The sequence below is a fragment of the Piliocolobus tephrosceles genome, chromosome 1 (genome assembly GCF_002776525.5).
Source record: "Piliocolobus tephrosceles isolate RC106 chromosome 1, ASM277652v3, whole genome shotgun sequence".
Lineage (NCBI taxonomy): Eukaryota > Metazoa > Chordata > Mammalia > Primates > Cercopithecidae > Piliocolobus > Piliocolobus tephrosceles.
Genome location: NC_045434.1, coordinates 162,719,960 through 162,739,236, shown reverse-complemented (window position 1 = coordinate 162,739,236; position 19,277 = coordinate 162,719,960). Strand labels below are relative to the sequence as shown.

Sequence of the window (19,277 nt, the reverse complement as noted above, 5' to 3'; positions counted from 1 at the left end):
CAGAGCATGCCAGCACTCAAACCACCAATCTCCAACTTCCCTTTCCACACAGGCTTCAAAGTCATCTTCAGCTTGAAGACTGTATTCACTCTACTAGCCACCCTAACTGGACCCTCCGCATTTCTCTGGGAACACCATGTACACATTTCACCTTTCTAGCATTTTCTACATGGTCCTAAGAGTCTTAGTTTTTCATCATCTTTGTCCCAAACCACAATATGAGACCTCAGCACCTAGATCTTAGCACGTGGTAGATGGAAATCTGTGCAGGCCATCATTAGTTCTATTGTTACTGAAATGTTTGTTAAAATGCATGAATGAATGGTTGAATGAAGCCTAGAAAGAACTGCAAATGCTCAGGCAGTGAAGTCTTGATTTCTGGGAAAAGCAGTGCTGTGAATAATTTAATTTTATGGTGAAAGAAAAGCCAAACAAGGATTAGATTGGGAAAAGTTGTCAGGAGGCACTAATGTTTGCTTCTGACAGCTCTAGTGTCCTCAGTGTACCTCTGGCTGATAAACTTAGAGTGTGATTTTGAAGGGGTGATTTCTCAGGGATTCTCACCTATTTCATCCTCTCTTGTGTGAAGCTGTTTCATTTTGGTCCGTAAATAAACAAAACTCCTTCCTGCTTGGAGTCCAGATAGCCTATTCCTGAAGGCTGTGGTTCCAAATGAAAGAAGGAATGTTTGTCCTTGTATATATTTATTTTCATCCCTAACCACTGGATTGAGGAGAAGGCTGGTTCACTGCTGTAGGTTGGGTTTTCCAAAAGCAAAGGCTGAGACAGATTTGGGGGGATAAGGTGTTTATTAGGGATGGTCAACTGTGAAAGAAGGAAGAGAGAGAAGGACTGGTAGAGGGAAAAGAGCTGAACCAAGGTGCATTCTTGCAGCACCTTGGTGAACCCAGCAGAGTCTCTGGAGTGAGTGGTGTCCATCAGAGCCCTTCTGCCTCTGCTTTGCCAAGTCACCAGGTGCTGGCTGTCCTGGGAGGTGCAGCACCTCGGGAAGGCGGCTCTCTGCAACTGAGGCAGGCCCTGGAACATCTGGCAGCTGTCTGCCGACTTTACTCCATCCTTAAAGGGGAGTTTGGGCCATGGCATCTCAGTCTCTACCGTGCTTCCTATATCCACGCAACCACCATGACCTGTTATTTCTTGTTCCATGGAATCTCTTCTGTCTGCCTCTGTTTCTACAGCTCAATTCAATACCTCAGTGAAGATCCTTATATTTTCTCTCTTTGATTACTGAAATAGTTTCACACTGTTTTCTCTAACCCCAGTCTATCCTCTGCTATAATACTGCCACAGAGTGCTTTAAAAAAACACAAGTTTAATTGCTTTCCTCCTGGCTTAATGCTCCTTTAGTGGTCTACGGCATGATTAAGTTCAAACACTTAAGTATGGATTATAGGGCCCTGCATCCACTGCCCCTGTCTGCCTCCCCAGCCTCCTCTGTCCTTCAACACCCAACCCTTACCAGTTCGCACCCCAGCTTCTGTTCCAATTTACCTAGGCCTTTTGATAGTTCCCTTAGGGGCCCCTTCTCCCATTTTTCCTGTCCTTGCTCAAAGATGTGTCCTCTGCTGATGAAGATCCCTGTGGTCCCACAGCCTATGATTAAACCCGGATCTCCTGCTTGCATGTTCAGGATTCTTTCTGCCTTGCAGCGGTCTGCAGCCTCATGTTCTGAGCCTAGAGTACATAGAATCAAATTAAGCTCCTTTACCAGCTAAGGTTTCTTCCTAAATTACTATAGAGAAAACTTGGAAGAGTGCCCCACCCTGCTAATCCAGTCTGGAACCTTTTTTGCAAAAATTACACCTTTTATGTTTGTGGAGATTGGGGATGAAGGTGAAACAGAATTTCCATTTTGACCTTCCTATGAAAACCGTTTTTTAAAAATCTCAATTTAGTAGGCAAGATTTCTAAATGGTGCTCCTTTTTAAATTATTTATTTATTTATTTTTAACATACATAATGCTTGTTCTAAAAATACTTCTCTTGATCCCTTCATCCATTCGGAACGCACCTTTAAACAACATTTACTCCAAAAGGTAATGTAATGAATAAGAGCAGAGGTTTGGGTATCAGTCAGAGTAGAACCCATGGCCTGTCTTCAGCTCTTAGGCTGTCACTAGGGAGTTTACTTTTCTTCTATAAACCACAATTTTCCCATCTGTCTGTGAAATGGGCTGTAGTATGGGTACTATGTTATCCTTCACAGGGGGTAATATGAAAATGAAATGAGAAAATGCATGCTGTGTCCTTAGTGCAGACCCCAGCATGAAAGTGCTCAGCAAACCAGACTGCAGTCTCTCCTGTGTTAGATACTAAACATAGTGACATAATTTAGGTATTGTCCAGAACGGTATTATACAAAGCCAAGGGCACTGCTCTTTTCCAGGTTTCTGCCACTTTGACATTCAAAACAGACTAAGATTTTCCTGTTCTCTGCCCCATCCTTTGAGCATCTTAACCTTATCCTCCAGACCATCAGTGTCCAATAGAAATGTAATATGAGCCACATATGTAATTTTAAATTTTTCGGTAGCCATGCTAAAGAAAGTGACACTAATTTTTAATATCTCTTATTTAACTTAATATATTCAAATTATTATTTTAATATAGAATTGATATAAAAATTATTGAGATATTTTGCATTCATTTTTCCAGATGAAATCTTTGACATCTGGTGTGTATTTTCCACTTAACACCTCTCAATTCAGATGCTATATTTTTGTTGGAAATACTTGATTTTTATTTCTTAAATTAATATAGAAAAAGTAGATTTGCATGCCCAAGTTGTTCCAAACATAACTAAAAGTTTTTCAGTAACTGAATTGAATAAGTTGAAGTTAAAACTAAATAAAATGAAGAATTTAGTCCCTGAGTTACTCTAGACATACTTCAAGTGCTCAGTCCACATGTGACTAGTGGCTGCCATATTGAATAACAAAGTTCTTCTAGAAGTCACTGCAGAGGTTACAGTCTTCCTTTTCTTAGCTAAACTTGTTTTCATATTTTATTACAGATAGAAGCTCTTTACTTAAAATGGATAAAAATGGTGTCGTGGAGGTGCTTTGGTTCCGTTTAGAGGAGGGTGGTTAAGCTGTTCACTCTCTGACCCCTCTCCCAACCTCCACCCTCACCTCTATCCCCAGAAGTCCTGGAGCACCTCTGCCCAGCCCTTGAGCTCCATGGAACAATTAACAAGTGGCACCTTAGCACTCAAAAATTGCTGATCCTGCACCCAGGTTCTATCTTGGGGCTCAAAGGGATCTTAGTATATCCATGAGTCAACTCCTAGCCCCTCCCTGCAGTGCAGAAATACTATAGAATTCCTTAGGGGATGAAAGAGGGCTTAGACTCTGTCTAACACCTAGGAACAGATGGATCATTTCATTCTATTCTGTCTTACGTGGTTCTCTGTGTCCTTATCTTGTCTTCCTAACTAGGCTGGGGGCAAGGGCTGCTTTTTACAGCCCCACAGCACCCACACAAAGCAAGACAATCAATAAATTCTTAACTGAAGGCCTGACTGATTGCAAAAATTCAAGGTCACTTGAAAAATCAGGGTCACTGCATTGCACAACTCCAAAGAACATCATTCAAATTGTATTATATGGTTGTGCAAGTGGCAGCCTTGGAAAATTTGCAAAGGTTTAGACTGGAGTGTCCTTTCCAGCTGAGAAAAAATTTTTAACAAATTATTTGTTGCTACAAAGTACATCTCTTTCCCCTTATCCTCTGCAGGGAAGCAACTCAAGAGTAAGTTTTCCTGACTTAGGAATATATGTTCATTAGAGAGGGTGTATGCATGTATGAACACATGGGTTCATGTGCGTTTAAGTAGGTTAGTAGATCTGCCATGTTAGGAAGCCCATTTGGAATGGTTTGAGCATTTGAACCTTGTATTTAAGAGGCTACTGTGTTTATATTCCTTTTGAAATTTTCCGTTTTCAGAATCTTTGGTTTGAATGATGCTTTAGAGCTCCTGGTTTGTAAAGCTCCCCAGAGCATGACCTATAGGTACCAAGCACGTACACCAAAGTCCCTGGATGAGCAAAGGGACTCTTGATGACTGCATGGTTTTTATCTTTGCAAATGCAGAGGAGGGAAGAGGGAGCAAAGAGTTTCTCTTAAACAAAACCCTCTGTTTACTTTTGTGTTTTTCAAACTGATGTGTTTGTTTTTTCTCATGTCTACCCAGGAAACCAAGTGCTACCTCCTGGAGCTTCTCTTGGAAATGGGCTCACACCAGAGGCAGCAAGAGACCTTGGCCTTCTCCCTGGGATTGCGGTTGCAGTTTCACTCATTGATGCCCATGCAGGAGGACTAGGTAATCTCTTTATTTGTTGCCTACAGCCAAAACCGTATTCAAATGGAATATTCCCCAGAACCGAAGACACTCCTTTTCTGTTTTTAAAGCAAAGGTCAAGGACTTTGGTGTTTCAAGATTAGGCATTTGGATAGAATTATAGAACTTTTCATTAATGTTAAAATTTATTTATAATTGTATTTATTTAATTTACATGGCAATAGAAAAAAAATTATTTGAATAACTTTCTGCATAGTTCTTTTGTTTACTGAAAATTCAGAAAAGATATCTTAATTTCTTACCACACTTAGCTCTACTGGTTTTTTGTAATGGTACTCCAAAACCCTTATAAGTCTCATAGATTTATTTTAATAATATATTTGGCTTATGTCCTGTATCCAATTCCTTGCTTATAGTCTTGATTTTATCTTCTACATAACTCTCAAGCCTTTCATTCATGTATTCATTTGTTCATTCACAAAACACCCGTTGAACACTTACCATGTCCAGGCATGGTGCTAGGAGACAGTGAACTTAAAAGAAAACCAAATAAAACCAAGGTCTCTTCCCCAGATTTTAATGGGAAAACACACAGGGAAACAAAGAATTACAGTAAAGAATGATGACTATCGTCTTCCTCATCCTCATTGCAGGTTGTGTGTGTTTTTTGCGGTGGAGGTTGTTCTTGTTCTCAGCATCTCTCATCTCAACTACAGCCATATATTTTTTCCCTAGCCTTTCATTCTAACAATGTTTTGTTTTAAACTATGGTTTATAATTCATGAGATCAATTTAGCAGGACATGCCCACTGAATTTGCACAACAGAATGGAACAGAATTGAATAGAACAAAGTAGAAAACATCAGAGTACATTTCACAAAGTAAGGGAAGGCACTACTTTGTTGAGCTGGGTTTCCATTTTATGTGTGTATACTTTCAGACACTTTCATCAACCCTGCACTTACCGTGCCCAGCCCATGCATTTACACCTCTGTGACTTGGCACACATATTCTCTGCCCAGAATGATTGGTCCTCCACTACTCCAGCTGGCTAACTCCTCCTCTAACTGCAAGACCCGTATCAGATGCTTTCTGCTCTGCATAGCCTTCCGTGAAACCCTCAGGAGTATTTAGAAATTCTCGAAATTATGCTTTTTTTCAGCAAACTGTTTGAAAAAATGATCATATTGCATTGTAATTTCTAATATATCTGCTTGTCATTGCCATTAGACTGTGAACTCCTTGAGAGCAGGAACATTAGGTTGTTTGTCCTGTATCCTTCATGCCAAGCCCTATGTCTGGTTCCTATAGCTGCTTATAAGTTTGTTAAATGAATAGTCACATTAAGGCAAGAATAAAGTGAAATGGCTTTAAATAGTAGAGTGAAGATTACTCTGCCTTATGCAACAGATTATTAAATGGTGCCTTGTTCTACATACGGCATGGACTTCCAGAGCAGGATCGCTCTCATCAATCTATGAACATGTCTGTCCTGTTCATCTCTCTGTCCTCAGGATCTAAAACAGTGCCTAAGAATTAGTAAACAACTCATAATATATGTAGGTTGATTGAATGCTATGTAACGTAGTTCCGATTACAGGCAAGGTTGTTTCTTTCCAAATACTTTTCATTGTGAGCAATGTGTGCTTTTGATTGGAATGTTAAGATTTTGGTTTTTATGTACAAGCACAGAGAGAACTTAAGGTCTAGAAAGACATGGAGTGTTTCTGTGCCCTAGCAATCCTGACATTCCTGCATGAGATCATGCGTGAGGCCACAAAAGCTTTCCCTATCATGCTTTTAAAATTATCCCTAGGGTGACAGTGTCAATCATCCACCCCTACCTGGGTGACAGGCACTTGGCTGGGACCGGCATATGCTGAAAGAAAGAGAACTGCTGCTTGAAGAGCTGCAGACACTACAGTTTCCTTGTCAGTTTCCCAGACTTCCCTCAGGGACGTGCCAAAATCCACCTTCTCACTCCTGCCCAGGATTCACTATGTCCTCCAGAAGGGGAGACTGCCAATGACCCTCATCTTTTTCCTAAACAGAGATATTCAGTGGCAGAAGTTTTACCCTTAGAAGCTTTGGCTTAAGCCTTTTGTTCCCCTTAAAATGTAAATGCTTTTAGGTGATATGGTTTGGCTGTGTCCCCATTCAAATCTCCACTGAATTGTATCTCCCAGAATTCCCACGTGTTGTGGGAGGGACCCAGAGGGAGGTAATTGAATCATGGAGGCTGGTCTTTCCCATGCTATTCTCATGACAGTGAATAAGTGTCACGAGATCTGATGGGTTTATCAGGGGTTTCCGCTTTTGCTTCTTCCTCATTCTCTCTTGCTGCCACCATGTAAGAGGTGCCTTTTGCCCTCTACCATGATTATGAGACCTTCCCAGCCATGTGGAACTGTAAGTCAAACTAAACCTCCTTTTCTTCCCCGTCTCAGGTATATCTTTATCAGCAGCATAAAAACAGACTAATACAGTAAATTGGTACCAGTAGAGTGGGGGCATTGCTGAAAAGATATTTGAAAATGTGGATGCAACTTTGGTACTGGGTAACAGGCTCATAGGTGGAAGAGACTTGCCTTGTCTCAGATGAGACTTTGGACTGTGGACTTTTGGGTTAATTCTGAAATGAGTTAAGACTTTGGAGGACTGTTGGGAAAGCAGCTGGGAGGGAAGCTGTACCCTGCAAAACCACAGGGGCAGCACTGCCCAAGACCATGGGAACCCACCTCTTGCATCAGTGTGACCTGGATATGAGACCTGGAGTCAAAGGAGATCATTTTGGAACTTTAAAAATTTGACTGCCTTGTTGGATTTTGGACTTGCCTGGGCCCTGCAACCCCTTTGTTTTGTCCAATTTCTCCCCTTTGGAATGGCTGTATTTACCTAGTACCTGTACCCCCGTTGTATCTAGGAAGTAACTGGCTTTTTTTTTATTTTACAGACTCATAGGTGAAAGGGACTTGCCTTGTCTCAGATGAGACTGGACTGTGGACTTTTGGGTTAATTCTGAAATGAGTTAAGACTTTGGGGGACCGTTGGGAGGGCAAGATTGGTTTTGAAATGTGAGGACCTGAGATTTGGAGGGGCCAGGGGCAGAATGATAATGATTTGGCTGTGTCCCTATTCAAATCTCAACTGAATTATATCTCCCAGAATCCCCACGTGTTGTGGGAGGGACTTAGGGGAAAGTAATTGAATTATAAGGACTGGTCTTTCCCATGCTATTCTCGTGATAGTAAGTCTCACAAGATCTGATGGGTTTATTAGGGGTTTCCGCCTTTGCTTCTTCCTCCTTCTTTCTTGCTGCCACCATGTAAGAAGTGCCTTTTGTCCTCTGCCATGATTGTGAGACCTCCCAGCCATGTGGAACTGTAAATCAAATTAAACATCCTCTTCTTCCCAGTCTCAGGTTTGTCTTTATCAGCAGCATAAAAATGGACTAATGCAGTAAGTTAGTAACTTTCCCCCATATTTTTGTTAGTGGAAAGATAGAATAGTTTTTTTTTTTTTTTTTTTTTTTTTTAAATGGAAAGATAGAATAAGAACCTTGGATTCTTTAAGGCCTGAACTTAGATGCCAGCAGTGACTGGGAAGGGCACAGGAAGGTGCTAGTCCATGATGATGGGATAGTACAGACTTACTTAATATATGTTGACTATGTTTTATCCTTATTATGCCTTCTTATGCCTCTTCCTTTACCCTTCACCTTACAACCAATCCAAGATTAGGATATATCAAAAAAGATAGGAGGCCTGGGAGCAAATGTTTCCTCTCATTTTTGCCCTTCCTATACCCCTATTAGGATGTGGAGGTGAACAGAGGCCTGAAAGTCTTGAAAAGGTTGTCCATGGGTCCAACTCTATATTAATTAAATATAATTGAGTGAATGCAACCTGTCAGTGATTGGTCTAGGCACTGGAGATTATCAGCAGTGAACAAATCAGGCAAAGTCCATTCGTTTTGGAAAGAAAATTCTCAGTGTTCTCGCCTGCATGTTTATAGCTTAATAGTGTAGGTTTGGGACAGCTAATCCCTGAGACATATTGTGATGCTATGATAAGGCCAGTCAACGTGGAATTTTAAGTTCTAGATTTAGATTTTGTCTCTGCCTACAAATATGGTGCTTCTCAGAACGTTTGTTTCCTTTTATGCAGTGAGAGAGTGAGAGACAGCAGAATGCAGGATTCACTACTTTGTGATTCTGTATAGGTTGAGGTCAGAAATACCCTCAAGAACTGGCTAAATGAACTCTGTGTTAAGAGATTTCTGAATGTCAAGTACAGACCAGCTTTGGATTCGGAATTGCCATCCAGGAAGAGGCCATCCAGGCCTCTCACCAACAAACCCTGACAACTGTAGTCACTTCAAATGCTGACCTGGCATGGCCTGCTTTAGACCCCACATTCTAACTAGTATGAGGGGTCAGCATTCTGCTTTGGAGAAATACCCCTGGACTTTCATTCCCAAGGGAGGCCCGGGATGGGAGGATAAAGATCAAAGAAGCAAGCAAAACTCAACCCATGCTTTTCCCAGTTCTGGAAAAAGAGGAGGAAGGACTTTGTGGGAATAAAAATCAACGATGAAAGAACATTTTGTTCTTAAGGTGCTGGTTAGTAAGTTCCCCGGCAGACAGTCAGAAGATAGGAGTAGCTTTGTTTGCACTTTGTGGGGGTAGTTCTGGCCAGGGCTCCTGCTGCTGATATTTTTCTAGCTTATAAAAATAACATTAACTTTGTTCCAGCTTTGTTCTTGGCTCCAGCATCCCAACTGTCCTGAAAGGCAATAACAACCTGATTTCTGTCTCAGGCCCTTCTTCTCTCAGTTGCTTTTATCTGTCAGACAAACTCCTGATTATCCATCAAATCTTGAATCCTGTTCTCCTCTGGGAAGCCCTCCCTAACTTCCCAGTTGACTTAAGCACTCCCTTTTTCCCCCCACTGTGTCTTACGCTTACAATCTGGCACACACAGGTTTCTGTGTGCCAGATTGCCTCACCTACTAATCTGCCTCTTCTACTACTCATCTACTAATCTGTAAACTCTTTGGGCACCCTGTTGTTTCATACTCCTACTGCAGCAGCCTGCAGAGTGCTTTGCATATGGAGGACCCTTAACACGTGCATATTTAGTGAATGAGTGAATGAATGAATGGCATTCCCTCCCTGAGGAATGAATATTACACCTGAGAGAGAGTAACTTCTCATTCAAAGGCAATTGTCCCTATACAATAGTTATACTTGGCTCATTTCTGCAGGAGCAAAAGCTTGGGTTCTTCTAGATGTCTGGAAATCTGCCTCCTTTTTACCCTCATCACATTACCAAGTTTTGGCCAAGAGCAAGCTTTGTTCCTTGGTTTAGCACAACTCTTTGATTACCAGTATTGGATTCTTGGTCAGATGTTGAATTGGCTTAAATTGCTCATCTAGGCCAGATATTGAATTGGTTTAAAGTGCTCATTTCAGTTTCAGAGCCAGGCCAAAACGAGGATTTTGAATTTCTTTTCTTTTTTAATGGAAGAATTTATTGAGCCAGTCTTGCAAAAAGGGCCTTTGGTTCGTTCCCTAGAACAACACATAGTTTGTTCCAGTAAACAATAAAACATGCCAATTACATGTCTCACCATTATCAGTGTTCTAGAAGACAGAGTAGACAGGCTGTGACTTTAGATAACGTGATTTGGGGGGAGCATTTATTTATAAGTAGTATATATACTAAATGTAGCGTGATGGACAAAGAAATATACTTATTGGCAATGATTCATTGCATTTGTGAACTTTTGATTCACGAAGCATGATATGGTTTGGATCCTCACCCAAATCTCATGCAAATTGTAATCCCCAGTGTGGGAGGGGGCCTGGTGGGAGGTGATTGTATCATGGTGGTGGACTTCTCATGAATGGTTTAGCATCATCCCCTTGGTGCTGTTCTCATGATAGTGCATGAGTTCCCTTCAGATCTGGTTGTTTAACAGTGTGTTGCACTGCCCCACTCTCTCTTTTGCTCCTGCTCCGGCTGTGTGAAGTGCCTGCTTCCCCATCACCTTCTGCCATGATTGTAAGTTTCCTGAGGCCTCCCCAGAAGCTGAGCAGACACCATCATGCTTCCTATACAGTGTGCAGAACCTTGAGCCAATGAAAACTCTGTCTTTTATAAATTGTTCAGTTTCAGGTATTTCTTTATAGCAATGCGAGAATGGACTAATACAAAACACAACTATGTTAATTATAGAATTTGCTCCTCATTGCAGCTTTGTAGTGAAGTTAGGACAGATATGTGTACCCTCATTTTGCACAGCAAACAGCTGAGGCTCAGTGTATTCTAAATTCAAGGACAGATATTTATTATCTTACACTCAGTTCTTAAAGCAACTTTACACATACTATCATTTTGTTCCGTTTGTCAGGTGAGACAATTGAGGCTCACAAGACTACCTAACATTCTGAAAGCTACACAGTTAAATGAGAGATGCGTGACTTAAGCCCATGCTTTGTGCACACTTATCACTGTGTTATAAATGATGGCCTATCTATTTAAACGTGATCCACTCTGCTCTTTAATTTGACCCTTAAAACTTTAGCAAGTAGCAAATTTTGAAAAAGGAAAGTCTTTAATAATATTTATCAACAACCCACTTTACTAGTTCATGGGTTTAGACAGTGACTATGAGAGAGAAGTGGACTTCTGGGAATTTGTATTCTAGTAAAGAAAACAGACAAGTAAATAAACAGTTACAATTACTTGTGCCATGCATGGAAGGCTTTGGAAAAACATAAAATGGGCCTAAAATTGAGACTTAAAAAATTATTAAAGGATTCCTAGAGGGAGTGATGTCCAGTAATCTAATTACACATTTCTTTCCCTATTATTGCTTCCTGGTAAAGTGGAATTTGTTTCTTTTTTGTGGCTTTTAAACTTCAACTAGGCTTCATTTCTAATAATAAAATAATAATAACATTGTTAATTAGAACAAGTAGAACCACCACTGTGACTGGTACTACTGTGATGACCATTTCTTATGTGCATCCCTATGTGCCAAGTACTCTACCGGATACTGCTCAGACTTTATCTCTTGCTCCTCACAATAAGCCTACAAGGTGGAGGTTGTTTCCCCATTCTGCACATGAGGGAATTGAAGGCAGAAAGAATAACATTTCCACAATCACATAACTAATCTCATAGCAAGATCTGAAACTGAGTCTGCTTCCAAGGTTCATATACCTTTTCTATAGGCCAGTGGTTCTCAATCGGGGGTGATTTTACCCCTCAGGGGACATTTGGCAATGTCTGGGCACAGTTTTGTTTATTGCATCTGGGGAAAGGGAAATGGCATTGGCATGTGGTGGGTAGAAGCCAGGGATGCCGCTAAACACCTTACAATGCCCAGGCCAACCCCCTGCAACAAAGAATTGTCCAGCTTCAAATGTCAAATATCAGTAGCACTGAAAGTGAGAGACCCTATTCTCTCCTGGAACACCTCCAGTGATGTTATTTCCCTTCATCAATTCAGCTTATTTCTGTGCAAGCCAAAAAGCAGCCCACAATAAGGGTTTTGCTGATATATTAGTACTTGGTTGAAATATATTTTGTGAAATTGACTCTTCAGTAAAAGTAGTTGTAAGATTAAGAAAATAATAGAAGTGAAGCCTGAGGAGTAGGGAGGACAGAATGGTTTCTACTCCATCTATTTCAGAGTCAAGCCACACGGGACCGCTTGGCCGTCTTTCAGCACATCATGCACATTCCACCTCCTTTCCTTTGCTACTCATCCATCAGCACTCAGTCTAAATGTTACTTTGTGGAAACGTCTCCAAATTTAATCCACTCTTAGAAAAACACCAGTCGCTCTCTATGCTGTATCTGTGAAATACTTTGCAACTATTTCAGTTTTTTCACCAAATCATGTTCATCTTTGTATGCCCATCATCCAGCATGGAACCCCCATAGCTGGTCTTCACTAAATCAATGTAATTATTTAATTATTATTAGTAGTAATTGAGATAATATGAGAGGGTTTTGAAAAATCAAAAATAAGAGTTGGTAAATGTAGGTGAGGGAGACTTGAAGAAAATATAGATTCTTATGCCCTACCCTGCTGAGGATGCCTGGAATCTTGTTCTAAGTGTAGAAAATGTCACCTGGTACCCAGAGGAGACAGCCTGGGGGGATGAGGATGAGTTGACACTGAGGACACTGGGGTCAGAAGCAGTAGTGATGTGTTTCTGCCAAGTAGGCAGATCAGACCAGAGCAGAACCATGCTGCGCAGGAGCCAGGCCAGGCGCTGGCCAAAAGCTGGGGGCAGGAGGGAGCTTATCCAAAACGAGAGAGAATATGCATCCAAAGAGGCAGACGGTCTGCAAGAAATTGGGGGTGGGGGGGATTAGAAATGCAGATAAAGTCATGCCGTGGAATCTGGAAGGAGAAACCAGTGCCAGTCCCTGAGCAGATAGAGCAAGGACAACCCTGAGAGTTCCTGGATGTGAATCACAGAGGGCAGAGGAAGAACGTATTAATGGGATTGCAAGTTTATTGTTTTAAGTTGAGGCTTGGTTTAATACGAACCACCATTGCCTGGGACCTCGGCAGTTCCATGAGCCATGGCAACAGCTCATGTGGCGGAGGGAGGGGCAGAGATCTCACGTGGGGGAAGGATAACTTTGAGTTTCCTGTTCCCACGCTCCAAGGCTTTCTTGGAGTGCTGTGATTCTCTGGACTGCAGAAGGCTGGCCTTAGCTGAGAGACCAGACTTTGACTCTGTGGAAGAAAACTGAGAGGACTCCAGGGCCTGGGGCTATTGCCAGCTCCCCATGTGTCCCCGATTTTTAAATCTTGTGCCACACGTCAGTATATATGGCTGTGAACCTGCCATGAAACCATAACATTTTGAGTTTAATACATACATTCCTATTTGCATAATGAGTAATCATAGACTTTAGAATTAAAAGGCTGCTCAAAGATTTTCTATACCAAATTCTTCAATTTGCAGATAAGAAAACTGAAGCCCAGACAATGATGAATCATCCAAAGTTACCCCAGCATATTACTGTCAGAGTCAAATTTAGAATCTGAGTGACCTAGTTCATCAGCCAGGGTCCCCGCCCCATTGTGCTCCACTGTCTCCAGGTTAGGAAAAGGGAATGACTCCTGATTTTTTATTCCATTTTATATCTTATATCCTGTTTAATGGCTATAGCCAGCTTCACTGGTGCTCATTAAACAGGTAAATTAGTTTTCCTGAGCCACACTTGAGTAAATCTCTTTGTTGTGTTGTCACAATCTACAATAAGCTCCAAAGAATCTCCTCCAGAGCTGGAAATAATAAAAACACCTGCTATTTGAGTTGCTTCCAAAGAGCTCAAAGCTGTTATTTTTATTTCACCTACCATTCGTTGAATACTTATGCTGTGCCAAGTGTTTTGCTAGGTACTTGACTATTCACTATTGTCAGCTCACAACCACACTGTAAGCTGCAATTATTTTTGGCCTTTAGCATACAAGGAAATCAAGGTTTAAGAACTTGCCAAAGGTTACATTTTAATAAATTGTGAAGTTGGGTTCCCTGACCCACTGACTACGGAGCTTATGAACTCTCCCCTATTTACCCTGGCTAGTGAGTCTGTGTGTGTCTAGGTATGTTTGTGCCTTTACTTACATTAGCCCATACTTACACCAATGCATGTTTATATCTGTAGTAGAAGATAGAGATTCTACTTAATAACCTTCTGGATGTTTGTAGATCTATTTTATGGATGAGAAAGTTGAGACCTGGGGTAGAGAAGTGACTCTAATAAAGTGTATTTAAAGCATCACAGGAGTCTGGGTTCCATCCATCATGGGGTATAAGGCCAGGCTTATTAGATCAGGGTAGGAATGGGATGCATAGCTCTTGGGGTTGTGTGGTGGAGAGATCAACAATATTAATGTTGATGTTAATTTTGTTTACTAAATTTGTTAATGCTGACAATCTCAATCTCAAAGATTAATCTTAATCTTTTTGTGGTGACTTGCCATTTTTAAACTACCCTTGGAATAGGGAAGGTATTTTTACCTCCCACGAATGGTTGAGAAAACTGACCCTCGAGGAGGTGAAGGGATTTTCCTAAGGTTACAGGACCAGGAAAGACTGTATCCAAGACTCAAACCCTTGTTTGTGTGCCTCTGTCTTCACGTCAGCTTTGGTGCAACCCTTGCGTCAAACAATGGAAAAGTACTACCTAGTAAATGGAGCAAGATGTCTTCTTATGTGCCCAGAACCTCTCATTTTAAACATGACTGGAATCAGACTGCCTGGGTTCAAACTTGTGTTTTGCCACTTATCAGTAAAGAGCTTACCTGCTCTGTGCCTCAGATTTCCCTTCTGCAAATGGGAATGGGGATAGTGCCTCACAGAGTTATTTTAGAAATACCTTCTCCTGACACATTGTAAGCACTCCACAAGTATTAGCTACTCCCGGTTGAAAGCTTGAATGTAAAAGCCTTAAACTCCCAGCCAAAGAGACTGAATGCTAAAATTAATTTCAAGCAAACCTACCTATTCAAATAGCTTTCTCAGCACTGATTTTGATGTAAAAAATATCTGGAATATTCTTCGTTATCAAGCATGTGCCTTGGCAGTGTAGTTACAATTTTTAATACTAATGGATTATCATCCATTAAAGTAGTAAAAAAGATACCATCTCATTTTAAGCTTAGAGCAAAAGCTTACTTAAGTGAAATTAAGCAGATATTTATTTCGTCAGGCTCTGGGGAGGATTCTGAAATTACTTGCTCCCTACTAGTGCCTAGCACTTTATCTTTGCAACCGCACTTACCCTGTAGAGTCATGGTTGGACAGGAAACTGTGTATTCCTGCATCTCTACCTTCAGTATTTCACAATCACTGTCTCTCATCCGCCAGGCCTGAGGGTGGGCAGTGCTGATTTCACTGTCTCATACCCACTCCTCTTTCTGCCAGTGTCTTTTGTGAGGAATTTTGTCTCTGCCCCTTTCTCTTCACCCCATTCTCTCTTCTCCAGTCTTCAGATCCAAACAAAAAAAATGTTAAAAGTTTGCTCATATTCCCTGCAGTCTGAGCTGGTGAATGAATGTTCTTCCAGAGCCCCTTAGGATTTCTGCGCCCATACTTATAAGTGTTCCCATCTTCATTTTGTTGGTGGTGATGACAAATTACCCCACATGACCTCCCTCTGTTCCCATTTTAGTTAGAAATTACTGTTTACTGGAGATGGAGAATGGAAAATATATGAAGGGGCAACATGAGAAAATAGGTTATTTTGATTACTTCCAATCATCCATCGTAAATTGAATTCATAATATAGATAAACAAATAAAAAGAGTATTTCAGTTTAAATTTAGAATGACTTACAGGGTTCTTTTAATAATCTGATTTCCATTCTTGTAGCAGTTTTCAAACTTGAGTGTGTATAGGCACTCATGGAGCTAGTTAAAATGCAGATGACGGGGTCCCCACCACCACCACAACTCGTTCTCATCAGTGGCTTTAACTGGGGCCTAAATATCTGTGCTATATCCAGCCCACTCATGAGCCTGATGAACTGCACCAGTGGTCCCTTAAAAGATAGCAAGAGGGGCAGACTAAACTCACGTTGGTTACCATTAAAAATTGTCTGTACATAATCCAGAAAGAGCAAAGTTGAATCCAGGCTAATTGAAAGACTGCATTTTAAATGTTTTGTTTCAAAAGCAGAACAATAAAGAGTTTTTCCAATGCGTTACACTTCCCATGAGCTGGATACTGCCTGTTTACCTAGATGCCACTTAATGTGGACAGCAACTTTTATGGCTGTGCACATTCTCACCACTCCCATTTAAAGAGAGCAAGGAGACTCACTTAGACTCAGGGTGCTAGTATGGTTGAACAGAGAGAATCTTGGTCTGTCTGGCACCAGCCTGCTCTCTCTTACCATTATATAGCTTTACCCAAGCCAGCATTAACAGCTGTAGATGATTTTCTTCTAATGTTCTAAAACCTGAAACATGGAGCATTTTTTAACCAAATGCTCCCCAGCCCTAGGGAAAGCTAAGCCTCTTCTATTTTGTAGAAAGAGAATGTGTTAGGCTGTCGATCTGTATTGTTACATGTCCCTGGGCTGAATTTAGCGTCAAGAGTTAAAAGTGTATCAGCCTTGTGACTCACCACTATGAAACCCTCAGACTAGAGTCTCCTACCAGTATCAATAATATAAATGAAAACTTTATATGCCTTCTAGATTGAGGCCTCTCACAGCTCAAATTTGTAAAGAAAAACCCACGCAATTGGATTTTGTGAAAAATATTAAATATGCCCGTTAATGTGGCTCAAAGGAATTTATATACTGTCTGCTTTACTGTGGTGTTTCATTATAGCTCAGCCAAATGCATGTGGCCTAATAATTTGTTTCCCTTATGCATATCTATCATTAAATATAACATGCAGACAATAACATTTAAACACCTATATACTTGATTACATAGCTGTCTCCCCGACTTAGACTGTGAACTTCTTATCAGCAATGGAATCTGGTCATCTTCCTCTCTGTAGCTCTAGCTCAGTAAATGAATGAATATATGCATGAATGAGTACATGCATGAATGAATGGGTTTGCTTAACATGCTAAGCACTAGACTAGTTACTGTGGCAAATACAGTGATACAAAGAAATAGAGACAGACGGATTGAGTTCTACAGGAATTTTAAAAAGGGAGGAATCACTTTCAGTTGAAACAGTAAGGCAAAGAAAATACAAAAATACGAATATGTATTGAGGGACCTTCATGATAGAAATATGCTGGAGAGTCTACATGTATAATCTTCACATTGATTCCAGCAACTTGCTGAAGGTCACACAGCTGGCAGTGAGAACCCCCTGAGGTTAGCTACTGTGGTCTTTCAGGGAAGTGGGAAGGGATAGCCTTTGAATGAATCTGGAATAATAGGTGTATTCTCCACTGGAAACAATGAAATGTAGAGTATTCTGGATGGAGAGAATAACATAAGTGGAGGCACTGAAATGAGGTTATGGAATGGTAAGCATTTCAGTTTGGCTGAAACCTATATCTCTAAGGGATTCCTGGCAGAAGAGGATGTAATGATCAAATAGGTGGAGATAGATTGGGAGTCTGTCCCATCTGAGTACTGTTTTGAAGTTTGTGCTTCCTCTTTCTCCCTGGAGGCATTGGGAAGTCATTGAAGGTGATCTCAAGCCAGAGATTCATTTTAAGCATGGTTTTATATAATTTTATACACACTAGTTGGGGGAAAAGGCAAAGGGGTTTCCTGAAATAGGGTTTTGGCAGTGGGGCTTGAAAAGAAGATAGGGAGTTTGACAACTTTTTAAAATAAATCCTTGCGTTAGGCAAAAGTTATTTAAAATTTTTGATGTTCTTTATATTTTCCTAGCTCTTTCTATTTACATAGCTATTACTAAATTAAATGTATAAAAATATTTTTCCTTTTTAATTTGAAAGAGATTTCATCTCATATTTGGCAGAAGATAATAATAACTTGTTAACTTCATGGCAGTCAGAGTAATTCATCCAGTCTCTAAACTGTGCATTCATTTAAATCTATTGTCTTTGATGGACATATCTAGTATATTCACTCATTTAAAGTAGAGCCATAAACCCTGAAGTTAAATAAGCAAAACAAAAGGCCTCCCAAAGCTGAGAAAACACTTGCCCTAGAGTCCACACACTGTAGGAAAGTACAAGGATTATTTTCTGACTGTCATCCAGCACTGCTGACTTAGAATTATAGATAAAATATGCAGTAATTTTAATAATTAATAACTGACTATGCAAAAATATTATTTTCTCCTAGCTTCAATCAACAGGTAACATATCTGCCTTTCATGTCAGGTACTGTGCTAGGTACTAAAGATATAAATACGAACAAATTATAGTCTCTGTCCTCAAAGAACTCCCATTCTAACTGGAGAAACAGGCAAGTAAGCCATCCAAGTATGAAGTGGGAAGTGTCTGATAAAAGCATGTCTGGGCTGTTACAGGAGTCTAACCTCACTTTACCTGAGCAGGTTAGTAAAATTCCCTCCCCTTCCCCAAAAAATGATTGGTTTGACGCTTAAAGATGAATAGGAGGGAGAAATAGGAATTTATGAGATGGACAAGATGGCCAGGCAGGGAGGAGGATGAGAAGAAGAAGGAAGCAGAGGGACGTAGTATGCACCAAGATCCAGAAGTATGAGGGCACCCCTTTGGCTGCAGAATACCAAGTATACTATAGTATAGAGTATGCTGAAATGGAAGTGTGAGAGATATATGTGGGGACAAAGTTTTTGAGGGCCTTAAACATCATTTAAAAGAATTTGGAATTTTTATCCTTAAGGTACTAGCTTGTAAACAGAAACTTTGGAGGCAGTGAGGTTAATGAACCAGAGGACAGGGCTGTTGTAAGAGACCTTGAAGACCAGAACTGACGCAATTCCAAGGCAGTATCAGTGGAACAAGAGGGGACATTAAACAATTAAAAAAATAGGCTGATGAACAGTGATGGGGTCCTTTAATGTGTGGGCATTATTTAGCTCTCTGAAGCAAGAGTGCACTGGACAATCACGGCATGGCACAGTTCAACAGAAATAAGCAGAATCTATGTGTCAGGAGGGTTGAGTGTAAGTCTCAAATCTGCCCTTGCCAGTTATGTCGCTTCTACAAGTCACCTCTTTAAACCTCACTTTTTAATATAGGTGCGAAGAGCAAGATTCATGCTTTTTCTTCTACTAATATATCCACTTTTATATGGCAAAATTTTCCTATTACTGAAGTGGTATTGCTGGAATAAATGTGATCACAAATAGAAAGTACTTAATTCATTAATTTATTCACTTACCATTTATTGAATTCTTTTTTCTGGCAACAATGGGCTATCCTCTTGGTCCCCCAAAATAAAAAGTTGGTGAAAATTAAATGTATCCACATATACAACTCACAAA

At 40.5% G+C, this 19,277-nt stretch overlaps 1 protein-coding gene across 9 annotated transcripts in view; it reads left to right on the top strand.

Moving 5' to 3' along the window:
- The window catches only part of FGGY (FGGY carbohydrate kinase domain containing), a 448,924-nt gene that overhangs the window by 210,107 nt on the left and 219,540 nt on the right, over window positions 1–19,277 (top strand). For all 9 annotated transcript variants that reach the window (XR_002725457.1, XM_023187457.1, XM_031934004.1 and 6 more), the window contains one exon: window positions 4,214–4,342. Coding sequence is in view for 8 of the 9 variants with exons in the window: in XM_023187457.1 (XP_023043225.1) it covers window positions 4,214–4,342 (129 nt within the window). In the remaining variant the exon portion in view is untranslated. The remainder of the gene's footprint in view (window positions 1–4,213; window positions 4,343–19,277) is intronic.